The following is a 23877-nucleotide window of genomic DNA, read 5'->3' on the forward strand; positions in this document are numbered from 1 at the left end:
GTATATATATATATATATATGTGTGTATATATATATATGTATATATATATACACACATATATATATATATATATATATATATGTGTGTATATATATGTATATGTATGACAGCAGAAACGCGACACCACGGCACTGCCCCTCACCTCCAGCAGGCGGCGGTGCAGGGAGCAGGTGCGGCCCTTGAGCGCCTCCTGGGGGTCCATGAGGGGGTGTTTGGCGTAGAAGGGCGTGGTCCGGTGAGGCAGGGCGTGCTCGGAGCAGTAGGAGGCGGTGCAGGTCAGACAGGAAGTGGTGGCGGGCTGCTTCACACCTGTGCACACGTCACACCACACCACATCCCCTGCTGCCGCTGCAGTGAAGGGGTTGCTGCTGCTGCTGCTGCTGCTGCCGAGCAGCTCCACGCTGCCCCTGGGGGGCGGAGCCGGCAGCCCTGCGGCGCTGTAGCTGGCCTCCTTGTACTTGTCAGCGATGAGGGCGAAGACCTTGTTGACACTGAGCTGAGGACGCTCAGAGAACTGGCGCTTACACAGAGGACAAGTGCAGAGGGCGCTAGAGGCCCAGTAGCCACCAATACAAGCCTGCACAGGGAGGAGGAGGAGAAGAATACATACATATTCGTATACATATATACACATATATATATATATATATGTAAACATACATATGTGTGTATATATACATACAAATATCTCCTAGGTTGTTTTTATCTGGAGAGGTACATTTAAAAATTGCCATCTTGGCTTCACCCACGAAGAAGAAGAAGAAGAAGAAGAAGAAGAAGAAGAAGGTCTTGAGCCTGTGGTGGCCCCTCCCCCTCCTCCTCTCTTCCCCTCCCTCGGTCCAAGGCTGTGTCTCAATCCAGGGTCTGCATCCTTGGAAGGAAGCATCCTCCCAGGGCCCGGCCCAGAGGTTTTCATAGCATCAAGCTAACCATTGGTTCGCCAATGTGAAATTTCCATACTTCAATGTATACATGGTGTCTTTGCCAGTAGATGGCGCTAATTTCAGCTGACTTCCCAGGATGCTTTGTAGCAGCATGCAAAGCATCCTGGGATCCAGCAGGAGGTGAAGGATAGTTAGCGGTGTAGCCTTGGTGCTAACAGTAGGGAGCATCTGGAGCCTCCTTCTGACTATTGGGAATTGGGAGGAGCCTGGCCTTCAAATGCAGCCTTGGAAGAATGCAGAGCCTGAACTGAGACACAGCCCGGGTGTGACTCATCAGAGTGGTCATGTGACCCTGGCGGGTGTTACCTGGCAGAAGTTGTGTCCACAGGGTGTGGAGACGGGTTCTTCAAACAGGTCCAGGCAGATGGAGCAGGTCAGCTCCTGCTCAGAGAAGAGCTCTGAGGGGGCGACGGCCTCAGCCATGGCCCCGCCCACACTGATGTCAGAGGAGTTGTTAGCGGTCGGTTGGCTCCTGTGGCACACGACAAACACAACAGAGTGCTAGTGGTGTTAGCAGGCTGAAGTGTCACCCGCTACGCCTACCTGCTACACACCACAGCACAAGTAGCACCCCCAGGCTAACTCTTTGAGGCTAACTGCTTCAGGCTAATTCTTTGAGGCTAACTATTTGAGGCTAACTGCTTCAGGCTAACTCTTTGAGGCTAACAGCTAGCTTTCCAGTTCCTCTGACTCACGTCTGTCAGAACTTGTGGTTCTGGCTCAGTATGAAGTGTTTGGTGGTGGTGGACGGGGCCAGTGGGCCATTGGCCACACCCCCACCGCAGCTGGTGTGCTAAACGTGTAGCATTAGCGCCGCCTGTGAGAATGTGATGCTGCCAGTGTTGATATTATTACTACTGTTGTGAAGCTGTGCAAACAAAGTCTGCAGTCACATGGTCAGGTCTGGTCCCGCCCACTACCACTTCCTGTTGAGCCTCTCTTCCAGGAAAATAGGACCAAGTGTCAGACAAACAGGTCGCACGGCATTCCTGGACACACACACACACACACACACACACACACACCACACACACACACACCACACACACACTACCTCAGATCACCACCTGATGTAAACAGTCACGTGATGCCATCAACAACCAGCCACAGCGTCAGTTAGCGTTAGCACCAGCTAATTTATTACTTGCTTCAATCAAGGATGCTTCCTGAACCCTCCTATGATGTCACATCCTGTGTGGGGGCGTTGACCACACCCCCTCAACACTGCGCGAGCTTCTTCACCTCCTCCTGCTGTCCCCTAGCTGGGAGGCAGTGCTGCCCCCCGGTGGTGGTGGTGACGCCCACCAGGCCCAGGGCCTCCAGTGTTTACACAGCGAGGGAGAGGAAGCAGCTCAGCTATGTGAAACAACAGGAAGAGAGACGCGACGACAAGGCAACACAACCTTCCCAGCAGTGCTCTTCCACACTGGCCTGGTTCTGGCCTGGTTCTGGCCTGGTTCTGCAGCAGCAGCAGCAGCAGCAGCAGCAGCAGCTCACTGACTGACTCTCAGCTACCCCCCCCCAATCAGCTCCGACACACAACCCAATTTCATCAGCTGCCCTGTTGGAGGTCAAAGGTCAGCGTTAGCAGCGGCTGCGGCGCGAGGTGATGCTAGCAGTGGAGAAGCGTTAGCCAGAGATGCTAACAGCAGCGACTGAAGATGGTGGCCTGGCTCTCCAGACAGACTGACTGACAGACAGACCGACAGACTGACAGACGGCTTCCTGTCCAGCCGTCCAATAGGAACGCAGGGTGACGGCCCGGCTGGAGAGCTTCAGTACCGACCTGAGAGGAGAGTGGTGTCCAGTGGTGTCCAGTGGTGCTCCAACCTTCTGCTCCACCTGCAGCTCCGTCTCTGATCCCCACCCAGGTGATCAGTGCTGCTGCTGCTGCTGCTGCTGCTGCTGCTGGGCGGAGCCTCAGCCCAGACACCTGTCCAACCCGTCGGCCAAGTTCCTCCAAACTGGCGCTGAAATCAACTCCACCGTCTTAGGGAAGATTTTTAATGTAGAGGATAGTGGTCAAACTCTGGCCCGCAGGCCAAACCCTGGCCCGCATTGTGAATGCATTTGGCCCACGAGGAAACGATGCAGCACACGCACCGCTAGGAATACAAATCCCAGAATGCTCTGCTGCTACTGTTTACTCCAAGATTTATTGATACTGAACTTTATTGATCCCAAAGGTTCACTCTTCCATCTGGAGGAAGAATTGTTCCAATCAACATCAATGTTGGAACATTATGTCCCACTGTGTGTGTGTGTGTGTGTGTGTGTGTGTGTGTGTGTGTGTGGGAGGTTGTCAGTGATTGACAGGCTGAGGTTGGTCTGCAGTCATTCACAAGGAAGGACACGCCCCCAGTTTCACCATCTGTCAGTCATTCAGTCAGGGGGAGGGGCTTATTCAGCTGCAGACGGACAGGACGGAGGGCATTCCTGCTGCCGTGTGTGTGTGTGTGTGTGTGTGCGTGTGTGTGTGAGAGTTCATATGAGACGAGGCGACACAAGAAGGATTCAGTTGAAGATCTTTTATACAATCACAGGTAGAAAACAGGTGTGGCAGCGCCTCCTGCAGGCCAGCAGCTGCTGCTGCTGCTGCTGCTGCTGCTGCTGCTGCTGCTGCTGCTGCTGCTGCTCACGTTCCTCATGACAAAACAAAAAAAATGATGAAGCATCCAGAGCGATGAAGCAGCTGCTTGGCAGGAAATACTTTCTCTTCCTGTCAGTCCAACTTCCTGTTTCTCAGAAGTCCTTGTAATGCAGCAACCTGAGAACACACACACACACACACACACACACAGACACACAGACACACACACACACACACACACACACACACACACACACACACACACACACACACACACACACACAGTGATTAGCTCAGTTTGCCTCAGGTCCCACACAAACACCTGGCCCTCCTCTGCTGGCAGGCTCACCTGAACAAGGGGGCGTGTCCCTTATTGTTGGCCAATGAGAAGAAGCCGCTGTGTGGGGAGAAGGCCAGGCAGTTGGCCTGCTGCACCGCCGCCTTGTTGGCGGGGAAGTTGGAGAAGACGGTGAAGCTCGGCAGGTGGACCTACAGGGGACGGAGGGGAAAGAAAACACTGGGTTAACTGTTGCTGGGGCTAACTCAGTTAGCCTCCGCATTAGCTCAGTTAGCATCAGATTAGCTCAGTTAGCATCAGATTAGCTCAGTTAGCCTCCTGACTAGCGCTCACCAGCCGCACGGCGCCGTCCTCGGCCCGCGAGGCCACGGCGAGGATCTCGGAGGTGGGGTTAAAGGTCATGGAGGTGGCCGGGGTCAGCAGGTTCATCAGGGACTTCAGAGGCCTGGGATTGGCCGAGGTCAGACACGCCTCCTGGGAGTAGATGTTGACCACACCTGACTGGGAGCTGGAGAGGGGGCGGAGCAGCAGCAGGAGAGAGTGAAGGGGGGGTTGGGTGAAGGGGGTGAGAGTGGGAGGGGGAGGGGCCTGACTCACCCGCAGGCCAGGTAACGCCCATCAGGTGAGGCAGCGATGGACGTCCCCCTCACACAGCCGTCGTCCAGGAAGCTGCTCACACACCTGCTGCTGCCACGCACGTCCCACACACACACCTGGCCCTGCTCTGCACACACACACACACACACACACACACACACACACACACACACACACACACACACACACACACACACACACACACAGTATTGTACATGCCTTGAACTGTCGCTCCATGACTGAGTTGTGTTGTAGTTGTGTTGATTGTGTTGTGCATTCATCTCCTTGCTGGTGAAGTGCATGCTGGGAGCTGTAGGCAGATCACAGGTTCTGCTTGCAGCTGGTGTGTCAAGTGTGTATAAGTGGTGGTGGTGGTGGTGGGGGGGGGCATGAAGAAGGACATTCAGTTCTCGTGGAAACCCTGCAGATGTGAACGTGTCATCAGGAACAGGGAGGTCCCTTTGTGATGTCACACACGGCTCACCGGAGTGGACAAAGACTTTGCCGTCGGGGGAGAAGGCGACGCCGCTGACGTCCCCGTTGATCTTCACACTGCGGACCACCTCCTTGGTCTGAACACACACACACACGCACGCACGCACACACACACACACACACACACACACACACACACACACACACACACACACACACACACAGAGTGAGTTTTAGCTGTTAGCTGCTTCCATTGCTTAAAGCATGTGTGGGGGGGGGGGGTTATTGTGAGGGCGCCCCCTACCTTGAGTGAGAGCAGGTGCAGGTATCCCCTGGTTCCAGTCAGCAGCAGGGCGCCACCTTCAGGACACACTGAGAAGTCCTTCACTCGAGCTTCATTCAGACCTGAGGACCACGCAACACCGTCAGTCACCTCTTCTCATGCTAACTGAGCTAACCCCGAGGCTAACTGAGCTAACCCGGAGGCTAACTGAGCTAACCCCGAGGCTAACTGAGCTACCAACGCCTGCCACCTGTGTGTGTGTGTGTGTGAGAGTGGTGTGAGCTCCTGCGGGTGGCGCTGCTGCTCACCTCTGATGCAGTGGACGGGCTCCACCCGGCCCTCCATCATGTGGTAGGTGTAGAACATCTTGTTGCGGAGGCTGGTGGCGAAGAGCGACTCTCCGTCTCGGCTGAAGAGGGCGCTGTGCACCGGGAAGCGCTCCAGGTGGATGCTCTGGATCTTCGGGTTGCTCTTCCCATCCACCTGCGGGTAGACACTCAGTCACAGTGCCGAGGGGGCGGAGCTGCTGATGGGCCGACCGGCTGGCCTGCTCACCTGGAAGAGGGAGACGGACTGGTCCAGACCGGCCGTCAGCGCCACCTGTGCCGAGGGGTGGAACTGCACGCTGGTGAGCCGGCCCTCAGAGGGGCGGGCGCTGTTGACGCGGAGGCACTTCTTCATCTGGACACAGGGGGGGGGCAGGTGAGTGGGCGTGGCAACTGATGCTAAGCTAGCTGAGCGAAGCTAACTGACCCTCAGGATGCCGCTGGGCAGAGAGTGCGAGGCTCCCACGAAGTTCCCCGTCCTCCGCAGCAGGTCGTCCTCCTCATCTTCATCCTCCTCTTCGTCATCGTCGCCATCGTCACCTGCGGAGGAGCGGGGACACAGGTGAGGACGACCACGACCAATCAGATCGTCGGAAGAAAGAAGAAAACCCTTCACTTCCTGTTTTTACCTTTCCTCTTCTTCTTCTTCTTCCTCTGCAGCCCAGGCTCCGCCCACGACGGCGTTCCTCCCATCGACTTGGCAAACCTGAGACACAGTGAGCCCTACTGGTCAGGGTGTGTGTGTGTGTGTGTGTGTGTGTGTGTGTGTGTGTGGACTGACTGCTCTCTCATGCGGCTCTGCAGTCTCTGCTGGCTCATGCTGGACTCCGCCTCTCCTCTCGCCAGGTCTCTGCGGTAGCGATGCTTCATGTCCACCCTGAAACACAGCAGCAGAGCAGCAGCAGCGGTCAGTGACAGTGTGCCGCCAGCAGGGGGCCTCAGCAGCAGCAGCAGCAGCAGCAGCAGCTCACTCTTCCTCCAGCTCGTCGTCCTCGTCCACCCAGGCTGGACCCTCGCGCCGCTGCGCCTCAGCCTCGCCCTCTGATTGGTCCGACTCATCGTCTCCGCCCTCCTGCTTAAAACAAACAAACAAACAAACAACACAGGAAGTGACGTCACGGCAGGTCACTTATCAAATCTTCCAACTACAATGTCGAAGTTGAACAGAGCGCGCGCTCTCTGCCGTAGCTCCAGTTACCTGCTCCTCCTGCTCCTCCTGCTCCTCCTCCAGCTGCTCCACCAGCCGCTCCTCCGCCCCGAATAGCAGTTCCTCCAGCTGCCGCACGGAGGCGTCCTCCTCCCCCAGCACCGCCACACACTGCACGTTCCTCCGCCGCTTGTGCTCCTCCTGCTCCTGCTGCCTCCGCTGCTCCTCAGGCTCCGGCGCCCGGACTCGGGGCCGCTTCTTGGCCGCAGGTCGCTGCTTGGTCACCGGAAGCGGTATGACGTCGCCCATGGCCGCGTGGCGCTGTGGATTAAGAAGGAAGGGAGGAAGGAGGCGGGTTCGGATGAGATCCGTCGGCAGATTCGGTTCGGTTCTGTTTGTGGAGCAGCAGCTTCACCGCCGCGTGGGGACTGTTTTCTTCTTCTCCTTCCGGAAAGTGTCTTCTAACCCGGAAACAATCCCTTCAGCCCCAGTGATCCAAACCTCCCCTTCAAAATAAAGTGCACCTTTGCGATGTGCGAGCCGCTAAAACCACGGCGTCCTATGAATGGAACTTTTCCCGTGTTGGTGGAAAGCTGTGAGAAGCTCCAGTGCACTGTTGTGTGCTTATTGTGTTGAGTTTGCATGATTGTGACACAGACTGAGGAGGAGTGGACCCTGAGTCTATCCAGAGGGCCGTGCTTTTATTTTGGAATTTTCTACAGGAAGTAACGAGGAGGCAGCGTCGTCGTCGTGGTCATGAAGAGTTTATTTAAGACACACAGCATGCGGTTACTGGGCCGGCACCACAGCTCCCAGTCTGACTACAGCTATCTACGGTCACCGTGACTCCGCCCACCACAGGAAGCGAGTCACCTGATTGGTGCGGGGTCAACAGGGTTCACGGCTAACGGTTAGTAAGGCAAACAGACGGGCGCCGTTACAGATGCATCAGAGAGTCCACTGCATGCGTGCAAGTCCACAAACCACAGAAGAAGAAAAGAACAAAACAAACAAACAAACAAACAAACAAACAAGTGCGTCAGAAGCTTGGCAGAATGAGTCAGGGTGCAGGGAGAAACAGGAAGTGGAGAACAATAAAAATATCTGTTTAAAATCATCAGTTATTTCACAATAAAAGACTTCATCATATTTTCCTTCAGAGATGCATTTACAGTTGATCATGAGTTCCACCAGAGGACACAAGGCATGATGGGAAACACCGGGGGAGCAGAGCAGGAAGTGTCGTCACTACGGCTGGAAGACTTCCTGTCCAGGTGATTGTCTGATTGGCTCGGGGGGGGGGGGGGTTAGTTTGGTCCATCTTGGCACTTCAGCGCTCCGCCTCCCCCTGGCCGGGTCACTTCCTGTCACCGCGCCCTGGCCGGGTCACTTCCTGTCAGTGCTCCACCCCCTGAGGGCCGAGGTGGAGGTGACGACGGTGGGAACTGACTCCGCCCGTGTGAGACGTCCCACTGTGGTTTTTCAACACCTCTCCTGCTGCTCCTCACTGAGACAACACAACACGCCAGGCTGCTGCAGTTGCTCCGCCTAGCTTAGCATAGCTTAGCCTCGCTTAGCATCCACATGGGCAGGAAGGGGTGTGGAAAAAGGGGAAATGTGCGCACACACACACACACACACACACACACACACACACACACACACACACACACACACACACACACACACACACACACAGCTGCAGTTGAGTTTCTAAAAGAAAAAAAGTGCGAGTGCATAAAGAAAAAGTAGAGCGGTGACGGACAGCCCCGCCCCCTCCCCCCCTCCTTCCCCCCAGCGCTGATGTCATGGAGGGCGATGCAGGGAGTGATGTCGGCGGACAGGGTGTGTGTGTGTGTGTGTGTGTGTGTGTGTGCATTTGAGGCAGTCGGTCGTCATGGTTCACCTGCCCACAGGGGGCAGCGGGGGGGCTCCTCTCATCACTGCAAGGACACACAAGAGAGGGAGAGAGAGCTCAGTGGCGCCCTCCTCAGGCTGCTGTTGGAACCTTCAGCACTACAGAGACAGGTCTGTGGAGGCTGGCTGGCACTGTCCAGCGGGGGGCACTGTACCTCTGTTGGCCTTGCTGGGGTAGATCTTGGCAAAGTGGCGGAACTCCTCTGGAGGCGGGAAGTCGTCCAGAGGATGGAAGGAGTACCTGGACTCAAAGTCATCTGCAGGAGGAGGAGGAGGAGGAGGAGGAGGAGGAGGAGCAGGAGGAGGAGCAGGAGGAGGAGGAGCAGGAGGAAGAAACACAGGAGAAATGTATTGTGTATATACACACCTATACGCATACATACATATATATTGTTTTGTAAGTCTCAGAAGTGAGTGAAGAGAGGAGAGGTCAGAGGTCAAAGGTCAGATGAGGAGGGTGAGAGGAGGACAGACTCACCGACGAAGGAGCGCGGGGGGGCTGGGGAGGGGGAGTGGTGTCCGTTGCGGAGAGGGGGAGGGGGAGGGGGGGGAGCAGCGGGGGTGCGGGTGGGCGGCGGCGGGGGGGGCTTCCCTCGGGCCGGGGGGTCAGAGGAGAGGGAGGGGCTACCGTGAGTCCTGTAGGGCGGTGGGGGCGGGGCCTCCCCTCTGGCTCCGCTCCTGGACGACTGGACGGCCGGAGCGGCGGGAGCTGAGGGGGGAGGGGGGAGGGGGGAGGTCAGTCAACCAATCAGCTGCGAGATGTACAGAGGTCACATGACCGGCCACTCACCTGGGCCCCTGGTGGAGCCGTCCCTGAGCGGGGGGGGCGGCCTGCTGCCCGCCTGCTGGGAAGGGGTAGGGGAGGGCGGGGGAGGAGGGGCGGGGCCTCTGGTGGGGGCGGGGCCTCCCGGGGAGGGCGCCGCCCTCTTGCCGCCCAGCGAGTTGTGGCGCTGCGGCAGCTCGGGCGCCGCGTCGCCCCCTGCTGGACCGTTGGCGCTGCGGTACAGCGGCGGGGGCGGGGCCAGGGAAGAGGCGGGGGAGGCGGGGGGGTTCCCCCCCGAGGTGGGCGGGCGCCGGCAGTTCCCCGGCGAGGGGGGGGGCTTGGAGGGGAGGGGCGGCGTGCTGCCGGGGGCGGGGGGGAGGGGCTTCTCCCTGGTGTAGGAGGAGCCGGCGGGGGGCGAGGGGGCGGTGCTGCGGCGGCCCGGGGCAGGCGGGGCGGGAGGGGAGGGGGAGCGGGCGTGGCCGGGGGGGCGGGGGGCGGCGCCGCGGGCCGACGGGGAGCGGGAGGCGGAGCCATCTGAAAAGACAAGACGTCAGAGCAGAGTTCCCAGCAGCCAATCGGCAGCCAGAGACGGCAGTGGGGAGAATCCTCACCTCCCACCGCCCTCAGCCTGGGAACTCCGCCCGGAAACAGGCCTCCCATTGGTGGAGCGCAGCCTGGCGGACTTCCTGCTGCGCTGCCATTGGTTCCCGCTCCTCTGGGCTCTGAGGAACACAACCATTGGACGGTGGGTGAGGGCGTGGCCACAAGGGGGAATTGGGAGGAGCCTTCGCGCAGTGCGATGACGCAACTTCCTTTCAAAACGCGTGCTTCAAGGATGCAGATCCTGAACTGAGACACAGCACTGCAAGGCTGGAGGTCACATGGTCGGCCAACCGTGACCTTTGACCCACCGACCAGAGCCCACAACAGGAAGAGGAGAGAGTGAGTGTGTGTGTGTGTGTGTGTGTGTGTGTGTGTGTGTGTGTGATAGCTCGTTCTCATCTGAACTTAACCCTGTGATTGGCTAATAGATGCTCACAGGCTAGTGCAGGGGTGGGGCCACAGTGGGGTCTACAGTCAGAGGGGGGTAGCGGAGCAGCAGCAGATGGATGCAGTGTTTTGGTGGAGGCCACCTGATAGGAGGAAAGGCTGTTTAGCTCTTAGAACCATCCAGAACCACCCAGAACCACCCAGAACCACCAGGGTGTTGAGCTCTTTATTGAAATGACTGTGCAGACACTGCAGACACGGAGCAGGTGCAGCTGTCTGTTGACTGACTGTTGGCTGACTGACTGTTGACTGACTGTTGACTGACTGACTGTTGACTGACTGTTGGCTGACTGACTGTTGACTGACTGGCTGACTGATGACTGACTGATGACTGACTGATGACTGACTGTTGATCATTGCTTCCAGTTCAAGGGGCCGGATTAAAAAAGCTTAACGGGCCTCATTTGGGCCCTGGGCCAAATATTTCACCGTCTGACAGCACCCCCTGCTGCTGCTGCCCCCTGTGACATCATCACACACTCAGTGGGCGGGGCTTACTGTTCAGGCAGTGGGTGGAGCTCTGCTCTGCCGCTGCTGCTGCCGTCCGCTGCTGCTGCTGCTGCTGCTGCTGCTGCTGCTGCTCCTCCTCCTCCTCGCCCGGCGCCCCCTGCTGTTGGAGCTGGTTCTGGTGTAGGTACTGGTATAAGCGAATGTACGGGTGGTCTGTGGGGGGGGTCTGGCCCGCCGCGCTGGCACTCTTACTGTGGAGCAGCGGGGCGCTGCGGTCGCTGACCAGCGCCACCTTCTTCAGCCGGGCGCCTCTGCAGATGTCGGACAGCAGGGCGCCGCGCTCCTCGCCACCGCCGCTCAGCCGCGGAGCGCCGCCGCTGGCCTGCAGGGGGAGCACACCATCCATCAGCAGTCACTATCAGAGCTGGTCAACATGCCGGTCATGTGACCGGTCAAGGGACAGAAGGCAGCCGTTAGCAGCAGCGTCGCTAACTGCTGCACTGACAGGGGGGGGGGCGGGGTTTACCTGGTCGGGAGGGGGAGGAGGGGGAGGGATGGGCATGGTGGTGCTGCTGCTGTGGCACAACACCCCAGCACCCTCACACGCACACTGCGGTGCAGCAGACAGCGCCCCCTACCTCCTCAGCAGCCTCTCCTTGCAACCTGGAACACAGACAGCGACGTCAACACAAAGAAGAAGGAGAAGAAGACGTCAGAGACTCTCTCTCTCTCTCTCTCTCTCTCTCTCTCTCACACACACACACACACACACACACACACACACACACACACACACACACACACACACACACACACAGATGGTGGTGCAGAGGAGCCGTCCCGCCGCTGCCGCTGCTGCTGCTGCTGCTGCTGGGATCAGCTGACTGTGCTTGAATGCACCCTGCGGTCGCATCAATAAACTGTTCGAACACCTCAGTCTGAAACCGGGGTCTCATCATCGGACCGGATCCGGATCAGAGCCGGGGTGAACCAAAACAATGGACCGGACACTCACGGAGTCAACGTCGCCAAACAACAACAACAACAACAACACACCTCATCATACATCAACATATAAGATGATAACAACAGCGACTGACGAGCGGCAGCTGAGTGGCCCGCGGCCGCAGGTTGCTTTCCTCCACAGTCACCCGGAGGAGAGCCGCAGAGCCACAGCTAGCCACAGCTAGCATCTGTTAGCATCAGCGGGAAGCTTAGAGGGCAACCGGGCGGGAGAAACGCTTCTTACCTGGAAGTTAGAGCCTGTGTGCGGGTGACGTCATCCTCTCACCGCTCCCCTGTGTGTGTGTCTGTGTGTGCGTAAGCGTGAAACCGTCAGGTCAGTTCCGCCGCTAGCTGTTAGCCGCTAGCCGCTCCGCTGCAGAGCTGCGCTGCTCAGATTTCCACGCCCTGTTTCTCGCCAAAGAAGCACGTGACCGGAAACTGGCACATAGCTGCCAATTTTACCCGACGGTAAAATTGAAGCATTTCCTATCACAAAAAGCTTTTAGGTGTACTTTTTGTTGTTGTTGTTGTTGTTGTTGTTGTTGTTGTTGTTGTTTAAACATGCTTATTAGTCACACAATGATTATACTAAAAATATTAAACGTCGCGCTTGTCACGTGATTTCAGGAAAAATTAAAAATTACTGCGTTTAATTATTGTGTTTAGGTTTTTGTTGTTCGACACCCCCCCCCCCCCAAATCAGCACGTCGACGCAGCGCCGCGGCGTGTTGATGCAATTTGTATTATTGTTTCATTTTGTTGTTGTTTTTTTTTATTATCGTTCAAGACTCCTGTCGTACATACCCCGGTTCAATAGGTGGCGGTATTATGCACCTTTAAGTTGTGATTGCAATCCACCAATGAAAGACGAAGAAGAAGCAAGTGCACTGATTGGTTGGTTGTTTTGTTGTGACGCCATCGCTCGCGGTACCGCGGACATTTGAAAACAGACATGGCGGACTACCGATCGTAAGTCTTCATTCACACAACAACAACATTCAGGCTGGAACCTGGAACCTCGTGATGAGTTCCGAGGGTGAATGACAACCAGTTCCACTGCGGTGCTGGTTCTGGGGGAGAGGGTGCTAGTAGGCTAACGAAGCTAACCAGGTCTCGTCTCGCAACTGTCTGCAACCGTTCCCGTGTGTGTGTGTGTGTGTGTGTGTGTGTGTGTGTGTGTGTGTGTGTGTGTGTGTGTGTGTGTGTGTGTGTGTGTGTGTGTGTGTGTCAGTGTGCTGCAGCGCTGTCAGGTCCAGTCCCGCCTGGACCCCTATGGAGACCCGGAGCAGGCGGACTGTGCCGAGGCGGCCAGAGTTCTGCCCTACCTGACGGTGAGTTGCCACACTTCCGCTTCCGTCCACCAGAGGGATCAATCCTGCCGGACCTCCTAAGTGTGTGTGTGTGTGTGTGTGTGTGTGTGTGTGTGTGTGTGTGTGTGTGTGTGTGTGTGTGTGTGTGTGTGTGTGTGTGTGTGTGTGTGTGTGTGAGCAGGACAGCCGGCGGACCCAGAAGGTCCTGTGGCGCCAGCTCTATGTCCTGGACTCCATGTTGTCTCTCCTGGAGGGGCGAGGCCCGGAGTCTGCCCGGCAACTGCTGACCCAAGCCTGCCCCCCACAGCCAGGTGCACCAGCAGGGGGCCACCTCCCTCCTCACACACTGGGACAACCACCAGGGGGCGTCTCACACTAGCTAACTACACTAAAACTCACTGTGTGTGTGTGTGTGTGTGTGTGTGTGTGTGTGTGTGTGTGTGTGTGTGTGTGTGTGTGTGTGTCAGTGGGCGGGGCTCGGGCCAGCTGGAAGGCCCTGAAGGTGCGGGACAGGTTGGGGGCGGAGCAGACGGAGGAGCTGCTGCAGTCGCTGCAGGTGAAGATGCAGCAGATCAGCGACAGGCGGCGCCTCCTGGAGGAGCTGGTGGAGGAGCTGCAGCACAAGGTTGGCGCCGCCACTGCTGACCAACCACAGGCTGCGGCCCTTCACCACTACACTACCCACAATCCACTGCTCCTCCCCTCCCCCCCCCCCACAGCAGCAGCAGTGCGAGCAGCTGAGCTCCTCCCTGCGGACGGCCCAGAATGCACTGCAGGCGTGCGACCGCAGGCTGGCCCAGCTGGGGGCGGAGTCGGATGCCACGCTGGGCCATGTGATTGGCTGGCAGCGAGTCAGAGACGAGTGAGTGACAGGGTGGGGGAGGGGGTGGCTAGCGCTCCGGCGGCTAACGCTTCGGTAGCTAATGCTCCGGCGGCTAACGCTCTGATAGCTAGCACTCCGGCGGCTAACGCTCCGCTCCTCTCCCTCAGGTTGCAGCAGCACCTCTCGGTGGTGCAGGGCTGCACGCAGGTCTACCTGCTCTCCTTCAACCAATGGGAGCTGAGTGTGGAGCTCAGGCCCCGCCCCCTCTCCGAGGAGACTGCAGAGGAGCTGGAGCCGCTGAGGCTCAGAGTCTCCTGGGGCCACAGAGACACATTCAGCCTGCAGGTAGTAGCCAAACACCGCTTGCTGGTTAGCCACCGCTAGCTCGGCTTCAGCACGCTGACGTGTGCTTGTGTGTGTGTGGGCAGGTGGAGGGGGGCGTGGCCCACCTGGCAGAGGACTGCGTGTCGGGCAGGTGGTCCGAGCTGCAGGCCACCCTGGGCCGAGTGCTGCAGCAGCACAGCAGCCAGTTCCAGCTGCTGCTGGAGATCCAGGGACTGAGGTCCAGGTGAGACGCTACCTGCTGACCAATCGCTGCAACAGCTCCTCCTGTAACTCACATCACGCAATGACAGAAAATAGTGGAGGAATTGCACTAAGCAAAGCCAGGCTAGGCTAGGCTAGGCTAGGCTAAAGCCTCTGTGCTCTCTCAGCTTTGCCATAGACTGGCGTCCTGCCCAGCGGCTGCTGGTCTACCTGAAGTCGGCCTCGCTGGTCTGCCACCTGCTGGTGGAGGAGGGCTACCCCAGCAGCGGGGGCGTCCGCCTGCTGTCTGTGAGCCGGGACGGGCAGGCCGTGGACACGTCTGGGCTGGAGGTACTGGAGGAGTGGCTGCACACACACACACACACACACACACACACACACACACACAGGTTGACTTGAGGATCATTGCTGTGGTTTTTCTGGCTGGTTCTTCATCTCTCTCTCTCTCTCTCTCTCTCTCTCTCTCTCTGCAGCAGCAACCCCCCCCTGGCTCCAGTCTCACCAGCTGCTTGGTCTTCCTCTGCAGCAGTCCGCTGCTCTGACTCTTCCGTCCTCGTCTTCGTCCCAGGAGAAAAGAACAATAAAGTTTCCCCTGACTGCGGCTCTGCTGTGTGCTTCATTCTGTCCTGCATCCGCAGTGCTGCTCTTTGTCCACCAGGGGGTTCCTTTCCACCTCTCCTGCATGCTGGGCTCTGGGGGCCTTGCTCAAGGGTCCCCCTGGTGGCGGCCCGGGCACATGACCTCCACACATCACATGACCTCCACACAGGGCAGCAGGTCCAGCAGCAGTCCAGGGAGCTTCAGCTCTGCTCCAACACACTGCAGTGCACTTTGCTGCTGCTGCTGCTGCTGCCTGAGGCTTCACCACGCTGCCCTCTAGTGGCCACCGCTGCTCCCTCCACCTCCTCGGAGCTGCTTTGTTCCCGCAGCGCCACCTAGTGGCCCCTCGCCCTGGCCGTCATGAGCGCCCCCCCCCCCCCACCCCCGCTGCCATGTTTGGGAAAGTGGTCCACCTGCTGCAGCTCCGTCCCCCCCGGCAGTATTAATAATCCTGGCCGGCGTCCAGCGACACGGACCCTCTGCAGATCCTTGTGTCAACATTGTGGATCCTCCTCCTGTCTGTCGCTCGCTCCAGCTGTTTATAGCCGCTGCGTGTCGCTCCGCTGCTGAGGAACAGCCTCTATTCTGGGCGCTGGGTGTGGAGCTTCAACACCTCGCCGACCTCTGACCCCTTCTAGGAAGGCGCGGAGACGCCGCCGGCCCCAATCAGGTGAGAACAACAGCTGAGGGGAAGAGGAGAGCGCGGCTGAAAGCAGATCTGCTGATGTCGGAGAGGTCAGAGGTCGCGTCCCGCCCAGAGAGTCTCCCTGGCCCGGCCAGGTGCATCATGGGAGCCCCTGAAGGACACATGTGGAGAGGGAGCGCCCGGCAGTTACACAAGAGCCACGAGTGGACCGGCCCACACCACGTGCATGGCCTCCCATTGGTTGATGTGGGCTTGGCCCCGCCCCCCTCGTCGCCGCTCTTTTATTTCTTTTCAATGTGTTTGACATTGATGTCCAGGCATGAAGACTAGCCGTTGGTTAGCGTTAGCGCTGGTGGGCGCAAGCGTTAGCGCTGGTGGGCGCTAGCGCTAACAGTGTCAGTGCTGCAGCTGGCGGTTTTTCACCAGTGATTTACAGTCGCAGCGCCGCCTGCTGACTGTAAATCTTCCGCGAGGGCCCGAGGCCCCGCCCCCTTTTCCATAGGATGATTTAGGAGCGGCGACAAGGTTTACGGTGCGTGAGGCGGCGCGGTATTGGCTGCTCGTTTTCACCCTGTCAGTGTCTCAGCCCCCAGCGACACCAAACACTGGCGGCTGCACAAGCGAGACTTTTCAGACATTTTGTCCGAGTCGAAGCACGGCGGCGTCTCCACACTGCAGGAGCCCGGTTCCACGTCAGCGTACGACACCATACGACATCAATCAATCCAGCAGTCAGTGCACTTTCACAAGCGCAGCGCTGAATCACAGCCACAGGCCTCTCGAAGCGCTTTGGAGCGAACCCAGCGCTCCTCCAGAGCAGCAGGGGGCGACGGTGGTCAGGAGGAACAGTGGCACGCTGAGCAACTCACACAGAGCTGTCAGAACATAGACGTCAACGTGTTCATCAATGAATAATTCACAGATAGAAATACAGAAAGACACGCGTGTGTATGACATAAATACGTTTGAATGTGCTTTTATTTTGACGTTCAGCTGGCTGAGTCTGACCCTGTGCTTGTGTGTTGGTCACACAGCATCCACACCGTCACTGCCACAGAGGCAGCAGCAGCAGCAGCAGCAGCAGCAGCAGCAGCAAAAGTAGCAGTAACAGCAGCAGCAGCAGTAACAGCAGCAGTAGCAGCAAAATTAACAGCAGCAGCAGCAGCAGTAACAGCAGCAGTAACAGCAGCAGCAGCAGTAACAGCAGTAACAGTAACAGCAGCAGTAACAGCAGCAGCAGTAACAGCAGTAACAGCAGCAGTAACAGCAGCAGCAGCAGCAGCAGCAGTAGTAACAGCAGCAGCAGCAGCAGCAGCAGCAGCAGTAACAGCAGCAGTAACAGCAGCAGCAGCAGCAGTAGTAACAGCAGCAGCAGCAGCAGCAGCAGCAGTAACAGCAGTAACAGCAGTAACAGTAACAGCAGCAGTAACAGCAGCAGCAGTAACAGCAGTAACAGCAGCAGTAACAGCAGCAGTAACAGCAGTAACAGCAGCAGTAACAGCAGCAGTAACAGCAGCAGCAGCAGTAGTAACAGCAGCAGCAGCAGCAGCAGCAGCAGCAGCAGCAGTAACAGCAGCAGCAGCAGCAGCTCCTCTGTTGGCCCTCTGCTTCCCTCAGCTGTACAGCAGTGCTGCACTGGGCTTGGCGCCCCCTGCTGGGCTCCAGAGGATCGCCCTGAACACCTTTGTGCTTGGCAGGGCCTCACGGCTGCTGAGGAGTCGGACTGAAAGACAACACGCTGAATCCAGCACTGTGGATTCAGTCTTCAGCGTCTGCAGTCACTGCAGCTGAACACTGACCCCCCCCCCCCCCCCCGGCTCTATTTCCAGGAGAACCCTGGAGGTGAGACAGGTGAGAGGGAAATAGAGAATAAGAGAGAGAGGAGAGATACAACCCACAATGTGTCAGTGCCCCCCCCCCCCCCCCCCCGGGTTTGGTGACCCCTGACCCTGATGGCCACAGAGCAACACACTGAGACACTGAGGTCAACCATGGTGAGGTCATCACAGTCTTTGCAGCTGTGGCAGTGAGGAGTGTTGTTGTCTCGCATACATGGAATTATTCCCAGAGGTGTGCTGGTCCTGCAGGTGCAGTCTGGAGCAGGACCAGGACCAGAGGACCAGAGGACCAAGGACCAGAACCAGAGGACCAAGGACCAGAACCAGAGGACCAGAGGACCACTTCCAGCATGGTCTGGAAGCACAGACTGATCCTAGCTCTGGTCCCAGTGCTAGCGGCTCACCTGCCAGTGTGAAGAAGCCTCTTCACTGCAGTCACCCAAACAACCAGCAGAGCCACTGCACACACAGTGAGAGGCCAGCAGGTCCAGAAGCAGTGCACACAATGCAGTGCAACCACAGTCCGCCATGCCAGGCTGCTTTTATCGTCTAATGTTGGGACCTTAATGTTGACGGTCTGATGTCCTGGTCTGATGTCCTGGTCTGGTGTCCTGGTCTGGTGTCCTGGTCTGATGTCCTGGTCTGGTGTTCTGGTCTGGTGTCCTGGTCTGGTGTCCTGGTCTGATGTCCTGGTCTGGTGTTCTGGTCTGGTGTCCTGGTCTGGTGTCCTGGTCTGATGTCCTGGTCTGGTGTTCTGGTCTGGTGTCCTGGTCTGGTGTCGTGGTCTGATGTCCTGGTCTGGTGTTCTGGTCTGGTGTCCTGGTCTGGTGTCCTGGTCTGATGTCCTGGTCTGGTGTTCTGGTCTGATGTTCTGGTCTGATGTCCTGGTCTGATGTCCTGGTCTGGTGTTCTGGTCTGATGTCCTGGTCTGATGTCCTGGTCTGATGTTCTGGTCTGATGTCCTGGTCTGATGTCCTGGTCTGATGTTCTGGTCTGATGTTCTGGTCTGATGTCCTGGTCTGGTGTTCTGGTCTGATGTTCTGGTCTGATGTCCTGGTCTGATGTCCTGGTCTGGTGTTCTGGTCTGATGTCCTGGTCTGATGTCCTGGTCTGATGTTCTGGTCTGATGTCCTGGTCTGGTGTCCTGGTCTGATGTTCTGGTCTGATGTTCTGGTCTGATGTCCTGGTCTGGTGTTCTGGTCTGATGTCCTGGTCTGATGTCCTGGTCTGATGTTCTGGTCTGATGTCCTGGTCTGATGTCCTGGTCTGGTGTTCTGGTCTGATGTCCTGGTCTGATGTCCTGGTCTGATGTCCTGGTCTGATGTCCTGGTCTGGTGTCCTGGTCTGATGTTCTGGTCTGATGTCCTGGTCTGATGTCCTGGTCTGGTGTCCTGGTCTGATGTCCTGGTCTGATGTCCTGGTCTGATGTCCTGGTCTGGTGTCCTGGTCTGATGTTCTGGTCTGATGTCCTGGTCTGATGTCCTGGTCTGGTGTCCTGGTCTGATGTCCTGGTCTGATGTCCTGGTCTGATGTCCTGGTCTGATGTCCTGGTCTGGTGTCCTGGTCTGATGTTCTGGTCTGATGTCCTGGTCTGGTGTCCTGGTCTGGTGTCCTGGTCTGATGTTCTGGTCTGATGTCCTGGTCTGGTGTCCTGGTCTGATGTCCTGGTCTGGTGTCCTGGTCTGGTGTTCTGGTCTGGTGTCCTGGTCTGGTGTCCTGGTCTGATGTCCTGGTCTGATGTCCTGGTCTGATGTCCTGGTCTGGTGTCCTGGTCTGATGTTCTGGTCTGATGTTCTGGTTTGGGTTCCTCAGGTCCACGTTCTGACTCTGCCAGCATGGCCTAGCCTAGCCTAGCCTAGCCTAGCCTAGCAACATGGACCGGGTGAACTCTGAGCACCTTCTCCCTGGAGCTCCACCACTGCTGCTGCTGAGGATGATGGACGGTGTGGTGGACGGACACGTGGCCTCAGGAAGCAGCTGCCCTGTCAATCACAGCCCCCCCCCCCCTGGCAGTCTCGGAGGATCACAGCCTTACACCTATTTTATCTCTGGCGACTCATCACGCTATAGTTTCACCTCATAGCCGCATCATGTCAACATGTAATGAAGCAACCAGACACCTCTTCAACTGAGCCGCTGCTGACTGACTGACTGACTGACTGACTGGCTGGCTGACTGACTGACTGACTGACTGGCTGGCTGGCTGGCTGGCTGGCTGACTGTAAGACTGACTGGCTGGCTGACTGACTGACTGGCTGGCTGGCTGGCTGGCTGACTGACTGACTGACTGACTGGCTGGCTGGCTGGCTGGCTGGCTGACTGACTGACTGACTGACTGACTGGCTGGCTGGCTGGCTGCAGGGCCTCTGGAGCTCTGATGGCTCCCAGAGGTCCTGGTGCAGCTGAAGCTGCTGGCAGGCAAACACACACAGCTAGCGGTGCTAAGCTAGTGTCACACTTCATTAACATTGTTCTCAGAGCAGACAGGAAGTGACATCCATCAAGAGGACACACACACACACACACACACAGCTTCACTGGGGACTGAAGTCATTTTCAATCCTCACTTGTGGTTGTTGGATGTGATTATTTCCACAGAGGAGGAGGGGGCGGGGCCACGGTGATTGACAGCTGGCCTGCAGATGACATCATGTTGCTGTTGATGTGCCAGTGGCTGCAGTGCTCAGAATGTGTGTGACAGTCAAACATCACAGCAGGAATCTGGAAAAGGCCTCTGCTGGTGGTTGGTGCTGATTGCCCCCCCCGATCCCCCCGATCCCCCCGAGCCCCCCCCCCAGACCCCACCAGACCCCACCAGACCCCCCCGCCCCCCCAACCACCCGTGGGGATCTGTCACTGTCGCTCGCTCTCCTTGATCCAGCTTGGAAGTGTCGGCGTGCTGCTGGTGGGCGGACCCCCCCCCCCCCCCCCCCCCCCCCTCCCGTGGCCCCGGGCCCGTGACCGCCGGCGCCCCCTGCAGCGTCTGATTGATGGCTGCAGGGGGCGCCGACGACAGGCCTGGCTGAGCCGCTCGCTGGCGTCCGGGGGGGTCAGAGGTGACACAACAGAACCTGGCCCCGCCCCCCTCGCCATCACACGGCGGCGCCACGTGCGGCGCCTGATCGCAGGTTTGGTGCGGTGCCAGTGGGGGGGGGGGTGGGCGGGGCCTCCCGCAGCATCCAATCGGCGAGCGACGCCAGGCTCCACCCCCCCGACCGAGGGTCAATAAGAGGAGGGCGGAGGAGGCGGCCAGCAGAACCTGCTGCAGCCTCCAGAACCACCAGCACCACCAGCACCACCAGAACCACCAGAACCACCAGAACCACCAGAACCACCACCAGCTCTTCATCATCTTCATCATCTTCATCATCTTCATCATGCCTGTGTCCAAGAAAGCAGGTAAGACCGGGTGGGGGGTCCAGGCGGGGGGGGGGGGGGTCCAGGCGGACGCACCTGCGTGGTTGGCCTCGGGGTCCTAGTGCACGCCGAACAGGAAGTGGCTTATCATCATTTCCATTGGAACAGAGAAGAAGAAAACAGGGCCTTGTTCTGTGTTTGGCCTAAAAACCAGGTGATGGTTGGAAACCTGCCTTGCTGCTCCACCTTCACCTGGTACCTGGTACCACCCTCCTCCTCCTCCTCCTCCTCCTCTTCCTCCTCTCCTGTCTGTTGTCCTGTGTGCTCTCGGCCGGCCCTCCCCCTCCCTGCCGGACCTCCCTGCCGGACCTCCCTGCCGGACCTCCTGTGGTACCGGCAGCAGCCACCAACAGCGACATAAAAGTCTCTGTGTGCTTGCTCAGCCTGCTGCCTCTGGTGGCTGCTGCCGGTACTGCAGCGGACACTTACATTAAAGGAGGAGGAAGAAGCTCAATGTTTGTTCGTTCTTCTTCTTCTTCTTCTTCTTCTTCTTCTTCTTCTTCTTCTTCTTCTTCTTCTTCTTCTTCTTCTTCTTCTTCTTCTTCTGCTGCTGCTGCTGCTGCGGCCCAGGGTGACGCCCCCTGCTGGCAGCGGCCAGAAGGCGTGTGGAGGAGAAGTGAAGTTGTTCTGAAAATAGAATCAGTGGACGGTGGAAGTTCTGGCTTGGCACATCCTTCAAGTGGGAGCAGCGGCACCGACCCTGGTGCCAGGAGGGGGTGGGGGGTTCTGGTCATGTCGCCCCCACCTGATCCCCTCAGGACATCAGGGACGTCCCGCTGAGACATTCCCGGGCTGGCCGAGTGATTGGGGAGCACGTGTTGTTCGGGAGGAAGGGGGCCTGGGGGGGGGCGGAGCCTGGCGCTGACCCACGCACCTGGCACACAGCGTTGGCCCGTCATCGCGGTGCTGTTTATCTGCGGAGCGGCGGCGGCTCGGTTTCCTCGCAGCCTTCTGAGGAAACTTTATTTCCAGCCGAGAAACAGATCTGCTGCTGCCACCTGCAGAGTGATGGAGCGAGGCGCCTGTCATCACCTGACCCCACCTGACCCCACCTGACCCCACCTGACCCTCGGGCCTCCCACAATCCCCTGCTGCTGCCGCCGCTCTGACAGGATGCTTGTTTATTTATTTAAGATGTGCCGAGGTCTCCCTGCTCGGGGACTTTCTTCTTCTTCTTCATTTAAGATTCACATTTATTTATTCAGAAGGCATTCCAGGGATCTGCTGCTGCTGCTGCTGCTGCTGCTGCTGCTGCTGCTGCTCCAGGATTTAAAAAAATAAATTCTCTCTCTCTCTCTCCACCCCCCCCCATCCCCTCCCTCTCTCCCAGGAAGGAAGACCAGCACCGTGGAGGAAGGTGAGTGCCGCCAGGTCACATGACTCTTGTGACTCCACCCACCTGATGTTTTCATGTTTCTGCCCTTTGACCCCTCAGTGAAGCTGCCGCCGTACGAGCCCAACGTCCCTGAACCCACCAGCAGGGCCGACTTCCTCAAGTGTACGAACACACACACACACACACACACACACACACACACACACACACACACACACACACACACACACACACAGTGTGACATCACTTCCTGTCTGCCCTCAGACTGGGTCCCGGTCACCCTGGACGACCGGACGGCCCAGAAGCTGCTGTGGATCTCGGAGGGCGGAGCCAAGGTGGCTCGCACCTCCGACGCCGTCTGTCCCTACCCCACCAGGCCCGAGAGATACGACCACTCGCCACAGGTAGCCCAGCCTCCCGCCCCTCTGTGATGTCACCAAGGCCATGGTGCATGACCACGCCCCCCAGACAGGTGTTGGGTTGCTCATGGCTACCTGCTAACAGGCTGCTAACAGCAGGCTGCTAACAGCGGGCTGCTAGCAGCGGGTTATAAACAGCGGGCTGCTAACAGCGGGTTATGAACAGCAGGCTGCTAACAGCGGGCTGCTAACATCGGGTTATAACAGCGGGTTATAAACAGCGGGCTGCTAACAGCGGGTTATAAACAGCGGGCTGCTAACATCGGGTTATAAACAGCAGGCTGCTAACAGCGGGCTGCTAACATCGGGTTATAACAGCGGGTTATGAACAGCAGGCTGCTAACAGCGGGCTGCTAACATCGGGTTATAACAGCGGGTTATAAACAGCAGGCTGCTAGCAGCGGGTTATAAACAGCGGGCTGCTAACAGCGGGTTATGAACAGCAGGCTGCTAACAGCGGGCTGCTAACATCGGGTTATAACAGCGGGTTATGAACAGCAGGCTGCTAACAGCGGGCTAACCTCCCTCCCCCACCAGGTGCTGTGCAAGGAGAACCTGCAGGGCCACCGCGGCTACTGGGAGGTGGACTACGAGGGCTGGGTGGTGGTGGGCCTGGTGGGCGAGAGCGCCCCCCGCAGGGCGCAGGACGGTGCCTGCGGCCTGGGAGAGAACAGCGCCTCCTGGGGGGTGGGCTGGTCGGGCTCCTGCTACCAGGTGTGGCACAACGGAGAGAACCAGGACGTGAGCCTGCCGCCCAGCGCCACCTTGGGGCTGTACGTGGACCAGCCGGCCGGCATCATCAAGTTGCTGTCAGTAGAGGGCGCTGGCGAGGTGCGGCTCATCCACAAGTTCAAGGTGGACATCCAGGAGAAGCTCTTCCCCGCCCTGTGGGTGGGCACCAACTCCTCCTGCATGCTGCGCAAGAAGGACCAATGAGCTGCCGGCAGGGGGGCGGGGCCACCGCGCCACCGCCACTCACTGTGTGTTGTTGCTGTTTGTAGACACTCAGTTATTTTGTAAAAAAATATATTTTGATTTTTCGCATGTTGTAGTAAAAGTCTGTGTGTAGTTTTTACTGTTGTTGTTTTTTAATGCCAATAAATATTACTGTTGTGTAACTGCTGTGACCTGACTGC

General features: G+C 58.0%; 5 protein-coding genes and 1 long non-coding RNA gene across 9 annotated transcripts in view; 3 read left to right on the forward strand and 3 right to left on the reverse strand.

The window, feature by feature from the left end:
* btr30 (bloodthirsty-related gene family, member 30) overlaps window positions 1-1385 on the reverse strand; it is a 23871-nt gene extending 22486 nt beyond the window's left edge. For both annotated transcript variants that reach the window (XM_076015345.1, XM_076015344.1), the window contains exons 1-2: window positions 1252-1385; window positions 144-578 (exon numbers count right to left, since the gene is read on the reverse strand). In XM_076015345.1, the coding sequence (XP_075871460.1) occupies window positions 144-578; window positions 1252-1368 (552 nt within the window). In that variant the 5' untranslated portion in view covers window positions 1369-1385. The remainder of the gene's footprint in view (window positions 1-143; window positions 579-1251) is intronic.
* The window catches only part of LOC142881226 (uncharacterized), a 40658-nt gene that overhangs the window by 3358 nt on the left and 13423 nt on the right, over window positions 1-23877 (forward strand). The window lies entirely within an intron of this gene.
* On the reverse strand, window positions 3459-7076 carry utp18 (UTP18 small subunit processome component). Of its 2 annotated transcripts, none has more exons than XM_076015348.1 (13): window positions 6673-7076; window positions 6446-6546; window positions 6256-6351; window positions 6104-6180; window positions 5902-6014; window positions 5704-5829; window positions 5457-5631; window positions 5170-5270; window positions 4915-5002; window positions 4431-4557; window positions 4167-4341; window positions 3885-4024; window positions 3459-3712 (listed from the first exon to the last, which is right to left on the reverse strand). In XM_076015348.1, the coding sequence occupies exons 1-13, from the start codon at window positions 6928-6930 to the stop codon at window positions 3688-3690; spliced, it is 1602 nt and encodes a 533-aa protein (XP_075871463.1). In that variant the 5' UTR covers window positions 6931-7076; the 3' UTR covers window positions 3459-3687. The 2 variants fall into 2 exon arrangements, with proteins under 2 accessions (XP_075871463.1, XP_075871462.1); XM_076015347.1 differs by having other exon boundaries at window positions 6446-6549.
* LOC142881210 (WAS/WASL-interacting protein family member 2-like) lies at window positions 7372-12260 on the reverse strand. Of its 2 annotated transcripts, none has more exons than XM_076015350.1 (8): window positions 12051-12260; window positions 11328-11464; window positions 11054-11183; window positions 9913-10023; window positions 9329-9835; window positions 9017-9247; window positions 8694-8795; window positions 7372-8564 (listed from the first exon to the last, which is right to left on the reverse strand). In XM_076015350.1, the coding sequence occupies exons 2-8, from the start codon at window positions 11361-11363 to the stop codon at window positions 8524-8526; spliced, it is 1158 nt and encodes a 385-aa protein (XP_075871465.1). In that variant the 5' UTR covers window positions 11364-11464; window positions 12051-12260; the 3' UTR covers window positions 7372-8523. The 2 variants fall into 2 exon arrangements, with proteins under 2 accessions (XP_075871465.1, XP_075871464.1); XM_076015349.1 differs by having other exon boundaries at window positions 10850-11183; window positions 12051-12232.
* Window positions 12640-14884, forward strand: LOC142881196 (uncharacterized). The gene is made up of 8 exons (XM_076015308.1): window positions 12640-12775; window positions 13038-13137; window positions 13298-13427; window positions 13584-13741; window positions 13836-13978; window positions 14107-14284; window positions 14368-14507; window positions 14653-14884. The coding sequence occupies exons 1-8, from the start codon at window positions 12759-12761 to the stop codon at window positions 14882-14884; spliced, it is 1098 nt and encodes a 365-aa protein (XP_075871423.1). The 5' UTR covers window positions 12640-12758.
* LOC142881229 (tripartite motif-containing protein 16-like) lies at window positions 19443-23834 on the forward strand. Its single transcript, XM_076015374.1, has 7 exons — window positions 19443-19553; window positions 20550-20702; window positions 20854-20968; window positions 22317-22343; window positions 22422-22484; window positions 22587-22726; window positions 23279-23834. The coding sequence occupies exons 1-7, from the start codon at window positions 19443-19445 to the stop codon at window positions 23675-23677; spliced, it is 1008 nt and encodes a 335-aa protein (XP_075871489.1). The 3' UTR covers window positions 23678-23834.

Source organism: Nelusetta ayraudi, unplaced genomic scaffold (assembly GCF_046127955.1).
Source record: "Nelusetta ayraudi isolate G7.1 ecotype Tasmania unplaced genomic scaffold, CSIRO-AGI_Nayr_v1 ptg000186l, whole genome shotgun sequence".
In the NCBI taxonomy this organism is placed as follows: Eukaryota; Metazoa; Chordata; class Actinopteri; order Tetraodontiformes; family Monacanthidae; genus Nelusetta; species Nelusetta ayraudi.

What these genes read in the sequence shown, in the direction of transcription:
- LOC142881210 (XM_076015349.1), bottom strand. Translation starts at nt 11,363, where the DNA reads ATGCCCATCCCTCCCCCTCCTCCCCCTCCCGACCAG. An exon ending in CTCCTCCCCCTCCCGACCAG is followed by an intron (nt 11,184 to 11,327) that starts GTAAACCCCGCC and finishes CTCCCCCTGCAG; the next exon opens with GCCAGCGGCGGCGCTCCGCG. An exon ending in CTCCACCCACTGCCTGAACA is followed by an intron (nt 10,024 to 10,849) that starts GTAAGCCCCGCC and finishes TGTGTTCCTCAG; the next exon opens with AGCCCAGAGGAGCGGGAACC.
- utp18 (XM_076015347.1), bottom strand. Translation starts at nt 6,930, where the DNA reads ATGGGCGACGTCATACCGCTTCCGGTGACCAAGCAGCGACCTGCGGCC. An exon ending in GACGACGAGCTGGAGGAAGA is followed by an intron (nt 6,352 to 6,445) that starts GTGAGCTGCTGC and finishes GCTGTGTTTCAG; the next exon opens with GGTGGACATGAAGCATCGCT. An exon ending in GGGCGTTACCTGGCCTGCGG is followed by an intron (nt 4,342 to 4,430) that starts GTGAGTCAGGCC and finishes CCCCCTCTCCAG; the next exon opens with CTCCCAGTCAGGTGTGGTCA.
- LOC142881229 (XM_076015374.1), top strand. Translation starts at nt 19,443, where the DNA reads ATGGACCGGGTGAACTCTGAGCACCTTCTCCCTGGAGCTCCACCACTG. An exon ending in GCCTGTGTCCAAGAAAGCAG is followed by an intron (nt 20,969 to 22,316) that starts GTAAGACCGGGT and finishes CCTCTCTCCCAG; the next exon opens with GAAGGAAGACCAGCACCGTG. An exon ending in GACCAGCACCGTGGAGGAAG is followed by an intron (nt 22,344 to 22,421) that starts GTGAGTGCCGCC and finishes TTGACCCCTCAG; the next exon opens with TGAAGCTGCCGCCGTACGAG.
- LOC142881196 (XM_076015308.1), top strand. An exon ending in GAGACACATTCAGCCTGCAG is followed by an intron (nt 14,285 to 14,367) that starts GTAGTAGCCAAA and finishes GTGTGTGGGCAG; the next exon opens with GTGGAGGGGGGCGTGGCCCA. An exon ending in ATCCAGGGACTGAGGTCCAG is followed by an intron (nt 14,508 to 14,652) that starts GTGAGACGCTAC and finishes GTGCTCTCTCAG; the next exon opens with CTTTGCCATAGACTGGCGTC.